The sequence below is a fragment of the Saccoglossus kowalevskii genome, chromosome 4 (assembly GCF_978046115.1).
Source record: "Saccoglossus kowalevskii chromosome 4, keSacKowa6.1, whole genome shotgun sequence".
Lineage (NCBI taxonomy): Eukaryota > Metazoa > Hemichordata > Enteropneusta > Harrimaniidae > Saccoglossus > Saccoglossus kowalevskii.
The window spans coordinates 20,845,258-20,852,757 of NC_140644.1; the positions used below are offsets into that span (position 1 = coordinate 20,845,258).

Sequence of the window (7,500 nt, forward strand, 5' to 3'; positions counted from 1 at the left end):
CTACGGCCAATTATGTATACAGCGGCTCAACGAGGTGTTCTAAAACATTCGCTGCGAGCAGGGTTCGAACCTGCGCGGGGAGACCCCATTGGATTTCAAGTCCAACTCCTTAAAAACTCGGCCATCACAGCAGTTGATGCAATGACAAGTGCTCCTAAAATTTTGGCTTAAAATTTGTTGTTATTTTATTTGCATTTGTTACATGACATGTTACATAACATTGACGTCAAATTCACGCACTTGTTTTTCTTTTTTACAAGATGTAAATGGCATTAAGTCATATATATGTATAATTTAAACTTGGTGCCAAAGCGAATCATTTTCATAATTCGCATTCATTCTTGCGGTTGATCTACGGCCAATTATGTATACAGCGGCTCAACGAGGTGTTCTAAAACATTCGATGCGAGCAGGGTTCGAAACTGCGCGGGGAGACCCCATTGGATTTCGTGTCCAACGCCTTAACCACTCGGCCATCACAGCAGTTGATTCAATGACAAGTGCTCCTAAAAATGTTGGCTTAAAATTTGTTGTTATTTTATTTGCATTTGTTACATGACATTAACATGTTACATAACATTGACGTCAAATTCACGCACTTGTTTTTCTTTTTTACAAGATTTAAATGGCATTAAGTCATATATATATAATATAAACTTGGTGCCAATGCGAATCATTTTCATAATTTGCATTCATTCTTGCGGTTGATCTACGGCCAATTATGTAAACAGCGGCTCAACGAGGTGTTCTAAAACATTCGCTGCGAGCAGGGTTCGAACCTGCGCGGGGAGACCCCATTGGATTTCAAGTCCAACGCCTTAACCACTCGGCCATCACAGCAGCTGATGCAATAAAAGTGCTCCTAAAAATGTTGGCTTAAAATTTGTTGTTATTTTATTTGCATTTGTTACCTAACATTGACGTCAAATTAACGCACATGTTTTTCTTTTTTACGAGATGTAAATGACATTAAGTCATATATATATAATTTAAACTTGGTGCCAATGCGAATCATTTTCATAATTTGCATTCATTCTTGCGGTTGATCTACGGCCAATCATGTATACAGCGGTGCAACGAGGTGTTCTAAAACATTCGCTGCGAGCAGGGTTCGAACCTGCGCGGGGAGACCCTATTGGATTTCGAGTCCAACGCCTTAAGCACTCGGCCATCACAGCAGTTGATGCAATGACAAGTGCTCCTAAAAATTTGTCTTAAATTTTGTTGTTATTTTATTTGCATTTGTTACATGACATTGACATGTTACATAACATTGACGTCAAATTCACGCACTTGTTTTTCTTTTTTACGAGATGTAAATGGCATTAAGTCATATATATATAATTTGAACTTGGTGCCAATGCGAATCATTTTCATAATTCGCATTCATTCTTGCGGTTGATCTACGGCCAATTATGTATACAGCGGCTCAACGAGGTGTTCTAAAACATTCGCTGCGAGCAGGGTTCGAACCTGCGCGGGGAGACCCCATTGGATTTCAAGTCCAACTCCTTAAAAACTCGGCCATCACAGCAGTTGATGCAATGACAAGTGCTCCTAAAATTTTGGCTTAAAATTTGTTGTTATTTTATTTGCATTTGTTACATGACATGTTACATAACATTGACGTCAAATTCACGCACTTGTTTTTCTTTTTTACAAGATGTAAATGGCATTAAGTCATATATATGTGTCACAGAACGCTATAACAAAACCAGCACGACAGATCACTCACCATCAGTCCTCGCTAGCTACTCCGCCATCTTAGCCACCACCTGAGTGTTTTCCTCCTGCCACAGAGGGCGCACCTCGTAAAACCACTTATGCAAATTAATGTAAGAATAAATAATAAGAATTCATGACATCACTCCCCTTTCAAGAGGAAACTTATAAAGTTTCTGCACAGCACATGAATTCTGTTACATAGTCCTTAAACTGCTCTACTTAGAAAATCAGCTCCATGGTTATCTGAGCCCTTAATACATTCAACGGTAAATCGGTAGTTCTGCAGAAACATTGCCCATCGCATTACTTTGTCATTGATGAATTTAGCCTTGTCAACATACAATAACGGCTGATGGTCTGTCTGGAGAATGAACTGGGTTCCATACAAATACATCATATACTTCTTTACAGACCACACGATCGCCAAGCATTCCTTTTCGATAGTCGAATATGCCTTTTCTCTTTGTGACAACTTCTTGCTAGCATAACTCACAGGGAATAACTTTCCATCATGACCTTGTAACAGGACTGCTGCAATCCCAACATCAGAAGCATCTGTACGTAACACGTAACGCTTGTGTGAATCATGCAACCTCAATATAGGTTTACTGGTTATTACATGGATAAGAGTTCGGTAAGCCTTCTCTTGTGCTTCTCCCCACACAACTTTGATGGGTTGGCCATTCTTTGTTAAATCAGTTAATGGTACTGCAATAGCTGCATAGTTAGGTATATACTCCCTGTAAAATCCAGTTAGACCAAGAAACGACCTGACTTCCTTCTTAGTCATGGGCCGAGGAACATTTCTAACCTTTTTTACATTATCCTCGTGTGGACTCAGAAAACCCTGACCAACTCGATGACCGACGAAATCAATAACATCAGAAGCTATTATGCACTTGGATGGTCTAGCAGTAAGCTGAGCATCAGCCATCCTGCTGAACAACTCTTTGAGTGTAGTTATATGCTCACACCAAGTGATGGTGTGAACCAAAATATCGTCAACATAACTAACCACCTTACACATCCCACTCAACATCTTTCTGACACCACGGACCAGGGTTGCACCAGAATTCATCATTCCAAATGGCATTTTCAAAAACTCGTAGGTACCATCTGGGGTAACAAAAGCTGTTTTGTGTATGTCCTCCCCCGCCACAGGAACCTGCCAAAACCCCTTACTAAGATCCACCTTAGTAAAGTACTTGTCTTTACTGAGATCTTGGAACATATCATCTGGCGTCACCATTGGCTCTGGATCAAACACTGTTACCTTGTTTAGTTTTCGGTAGTCAATACATATACGATTCGATCCATCTTTTTTGCGTACTATCACGACAGGTGATGCGTATGGGGATTCGGTTTCTCTTATAACTCCCATCTTCAACATACTTTGAATGTCCTCTTTCAAAGACTCTCGTACACTATATGGCACCGGGTAAGGCCTCGATCTTATAGGTTCATCGGTTCTCAGTTGAATACGATGCTGGATAAGGTTGGTAGTGCCAGGTAGGTCTGTAAATATGTGCTTATACTCGTGCACTAGACAGCGAACTGATTGCTCCTGATCATGAGTCAGGTTCCTGCCATACTTCACGTCAGCTACTGACTCCTTTGACATGCAAGAATTCAGCACCAACAAGTCATCATCCTGTACAGCGTCTTCATCTAAAGACTCTTCATACTCTATGACAGCTGCACTAGCAATGCCCAAGACAGGCAGATTGTCATCAGCTTCACTACTCTGCTCATTTCGTTGAATATACTTCTTCAGCAAGTTAGCATGATAAGTTTTGTACTTTCCACGTACCTTTACTCTATAGTCATTTACACCAATCACACTATCAATTTCATATGGCCCCTTCCACTGCATTAATAACTTGTTACTATCAGTTGGTAGTAGAATAAGAACCGTTTGTCCAGGTTGAAACCTTCTGACTTTCACCTTCCTATCATAGTAGTGCTTGTACCGTTGCTGGGATTTCTGCATCTCTACCTGTGCAATTTTCAGTGTTTCGTCCAAGCGCTCTCTTAACTCAAACACATACTGATAACTGTTTCTAATTTCTGGTTCCTCAGTCTCTGTCGTCCAGAGTTGCTTCAAAATATGCATAGGACCTCTGATAGTCCTCCCATACATCAGCTCAAATGGAGCAAAACCTGTTGATTCTTGGGGCACTTCTCTATAGGCGAATAACAATGCATTGATGTAGCGGTGCCACTGCTTTGGCTGCTCACTGCACAAACGCTTCAACATTGCTTTTAACGTACCATTAAACTTTTCAACCAGGCCATTACACATTGGATGATAAGGGGTGGTTGACAGTTGTCTAATACTCAACAGACGAGAAACTTCACACATACACTCTGACACGAACTGAGTTCCCATGTCATGTAGAATCTCCTCTGGTATACCTAGGCGACTGTACATATCAACCAGTGCTTCAGCTACATCCTCTGTACTGATATGTTTCAGGGGTATTGCCTCTGGATACCTGGTAGCATAGTCTACTAATGTCAAGATGTACTTATGACCTTTTTCACTAGGAGGGTGAATAGGACCAACTAAATCAATAGCAACCCATTTGAACGGCACATCTATCAGTGGCATCTTCTGAAGGGGGACTTTTGCAATTTTACCTTTAGGTACCGTTCTCTGGCAAATATCACAAGATCTACAGAATCTTGTTATGTCACCATGTATTCCTGGCCAGTAGAAATTGCTCAGGACTCTATCACTAGTTTTCTTTACGCCCATATGCCCTCCCGTTATCGAATCATGCGCCACCATCATGACCTGGTTACGCAATGGCATAGGTACAACCATCTGCTTAACAGGCCTACCCTGATTCACATGAGGATGAGTAAACTGTCTGTATAGTATACCGCCTTTCTCCAGAAACATAACTTCCTGGTTACCTTTAAACTTAGGTTCCTTCAAGGACCAATATTTACTGAGAGATGGATCGTCATGCTGCAATTTTACTAGCTGAGCCTTACTTACATCTAATGACTTACCCCCATCAGGTACACACAGAGGGACTATTTTGTTACCTTTCTTAGCCATAGCACGAGTAGCCACTGCACACATTTCTTGCCATTGTGGGTCAGGATCATCTGGTGCCCTGGCTCCTTCAACATTACCAATGACTAGATCATAAATAGCATCAGGCAAACACTGTGCCTCCACCTCACCAGTGAAATACGGGGTGTCTACATAAAGCTTAGCTATAGGTACAGTACGTGCAGTATTATCTATCATGAGCATACAACAAAACTTTCCAGTGTACTGGTTGTCACTAACAAAATCTCTTTTTACTACCACACCACTACAGCCAGTGTCCCTCAATGTGGTAACTACTTTCTCTCCAATCCTTCCTTTTACCACAGGCATTTTGGTTTTAGATTTAACAGATTGTTGGAAACAGGCATTATGGACTAGTGGTATTCTCTTTCCGCCAGCCAACAAAAGCTCGCCACCATCAATACAAGATTCAATATCAGCCTTGGTTGTGAACTTGGGTTGCACTAAACATACTGCACTAATTTCACCTTCCTGTTCTGCATCACCACCTAAATCAACCACAGCAGCACCGACTTTTCTCACATTAGGCCTATCACCAAACCTTGTTGAAAATCGACATGTAACAGATCTGTGTCCCAAACGGCCACAATTATAACATCTGACCCCGTAACCCTGTGAAGGCCTCACTTTGCACTCTCGAGACATATGACCATACTCTTTGCATTTATAACACTGAACATCAGAATTGATTTCCTGACCACCCGGCATCTGAGATTTTATACATGGGAAGTCGCAAGGGGAGGTCAACTTCCTGTCATGAGCAATTAAGTAACGGTCAGCATACTTAGCCAACTCATCAAGAGTTCTAGGCTGCTTCTCGCGCATGCGTATGGATACATCCCTGGGACAAGAATCAATAAACCGTTGCTTAATCATCAAGTCACATACACCATTAAATGACCTATCCGTACCAGACAACTCAACCCACTTAAGAAAGTAATTTTTCAGCCTGACTATACATTGATCACAACTCTCACCATTCTCGGGCTTGAAATTCATAAACCTCAATCTATAGCCCTCCTCCGTCAATTCATATCTTTTTAGCAAAGCTTCTTTAACCAACCCATAATCGGATGCTGCCATATCTGAAAGCCTAGAATATACATCTAAAGCTTTACCAGTTAACAACGCACTTAATGACGTAGCCCATTTGGATTTATCCCACTCATTGCTTGCGGCAAAACGCTCAAAACGCAACAAATAGCTATCCAACTCATCCTTCCCATCAACAAAAGCAGGAAGCTTAGGTGATTTTGCTAAATCAGTGTACCTACTATCAGGGCTTCTACTTAGAGCACCTTTTAACTCAAGTTGTTTCATTTCTAACTCATGTTTTCGCTGAGCTTCATTTTCTTCAAACTCAGCCTGCTGTCTTTTTCTATCAGCTTCAAGCTGCATAGCCTTCTTTTTCTCTTCAAGCCCTCTCTCAATCTCTACCCTTTTGAACTCACGTTCTCTCTGTCTTTCTTTGCGCTCTATATTCTGCTGTTGAGTTACAAAATCTAACAAATTTTTACCTTCCAACCCAAGCTTAGAACCCGACTCTATTAATTTCTCCATATCGAAGTTACACCAAGATAATCAAAATAATAATAACAGATACACAATCTCAAATATCAATAATACAACTAGTGGCCGGACACGTACGTTCACCGTTTTGTTTTTTAAATGGAATTGTACACACCAAAAACTCACCGACCAAGACACACCTTAGGCTATATACCACCAAATATAATAAACACAATTATAATATGACTAACCCTATGCCGTACAATGCGTCCTAGTGCTATACAATTATGATTACTGTTACCAAATTTACTCCTTTATGACAATCATTAAATTACCATCAATAAACTCGCCAAAACTATTATATTACATTAAATCTACTAATGCCCGTAGCAATTAAAAATTAGTCTCGAAAAGGCGGACACATCAGCTGATATCTCGATAGTTTCACACACAGTGCTAAGCACCTTCACGCGTGAGTCCACTACCCCGCAAGATGTACGGTGTCCAAGAGATACCAACCAGCACTGTCACAGCAAGTGATCTACAATGATCAAATTATCGCCTGAAAAACATGATAATTTTTTTTTGCTATCTATACCTCGGGGGGGGGGGGGCAAGCACATGTTCGCGAATTTTCTCAAAATTTTCTGGCTTAACTTCAGCACTTGAAATTCAAGAAACATAAATAAAATACCACAGGATCCCTATAACACAAGAAAACAAGCTCCCGGACGAGCCCCCATATGTCACAGAACGCTATAACAAAACCAGCACGACAGATCACTCACCATCAGTCCTCGCTAGCTACTCCGCCATCTTAGCCACCGCCTGAGTGTTTTCCTCCTGCCACAGAGGGCGCACCTCGTAAAACCACTTATGCAAATTAATGTAAGAATAAATAATAAGAATTCATGACAATATGTATAATTTAAACTTGGTGCCAAAGCGAATCATTTTCATAATTCGCATTCATTCTTGCGGTTGATCTACGGCCAATTATGTATACAGCGGCTCAACGAGGTGTTCTAAAACATTCGATGCGAGCAGGGTTCGAAACTGCGCGGGGAGACCCCATTGGATTTCGTGTCCAACGCCTTAACCACTCGGCCATCACAGCAGTTGATTCAATGACAAGTGCTCCTAAAAATGTTGGCTTAAAATTTGTTGTTATTTTATTTGCA

General features: G+C 41.0%; 1 protein-coding gene and 6 non-coding genes across 7 annotated transcripts; all 7 read right to left on the reverse strand.

Moving 5' to 3' along the window:
* Nucleotides 1-49: 49 nt before the first annotated feature.
* TRNAS-UGA (transfer RNA serine (anticodon UGA)) lies at nucleotides 50-131 on the reverse strand. Its single transcript has one exon. It is a non-coding gene; the product is annotated as a tRNA-Ser (tRNA).
* Nucleotides 132-401: 270 nt separating this feature from the next.
* On the reverse strand, nucleotides 402-483 carry TRNAS-CGA (transfer RNA serine (anticodon CGA)). The gene has a single exon. It is a non-coding gene; the product is annotated as a tRNA-Ser (tRNA).
* Nucleotides 484-758: 275 nt separating this feature from the next.
* TRNAS-UGA (transfer RNA serine (anticodon UGA)) lies at nucleotides 759-840 on the reverse strand. Its single transcript has one exon. It is a non-coding gene; the product is annotated as a tRNA-Ser (tRNA).
* Nucleotides 841-1,096: 256 nt separating this feature from the next.
* On the reverse strand, nucleotides 1,097-1,178 carry TRNAS-CGA (transfer RNA serine (anticodon CGA)). The gene has a single exon. It is a non-coding gene; the product is annotated as a tRNA-Ser (tRNA).
* Nucleotides 1,179-1,452: 274 nt separating this feature from the next.
* Nucleotides 1,453-1,534, reverse strand: TRNAS-UGA (transfer RNA serine (anticodon UGA)). Its single transcript has one exon. It is a non-coding gene; the product is annotated as a tRNA-Ser (tRNA).
* A 396-nt stretch (nucleotides 1,535-1,930) lies between these two features.
* LOC100372741 (uncharacterized) lies at nucleotides 1,931-6,370 on the reverse strand. The gene has a single exon (XM_006823601.3). The coding sequence runs from the start codon at nucleotides 6,368-6,370 to the stop codon at nucleotides 1,931-1,933; it is 4,440 nt and encodes a 1,479-aa protein (XP_006823664.3).
* Nucleotides 6,371-7,354: 984 nt separating this feature from the next.
* TRNAS-CGA (transfer RNA serine (anticodon CGA)) lies at nucleotides 7,355-7,436 on the reverse strand. The gene has a single exon. It is a non-coding gene; the product is annotated as a tRNA-Ser (tRNA).
* Nucleotides 7,437-7,500: the final 64 nt, after the last annotated feature.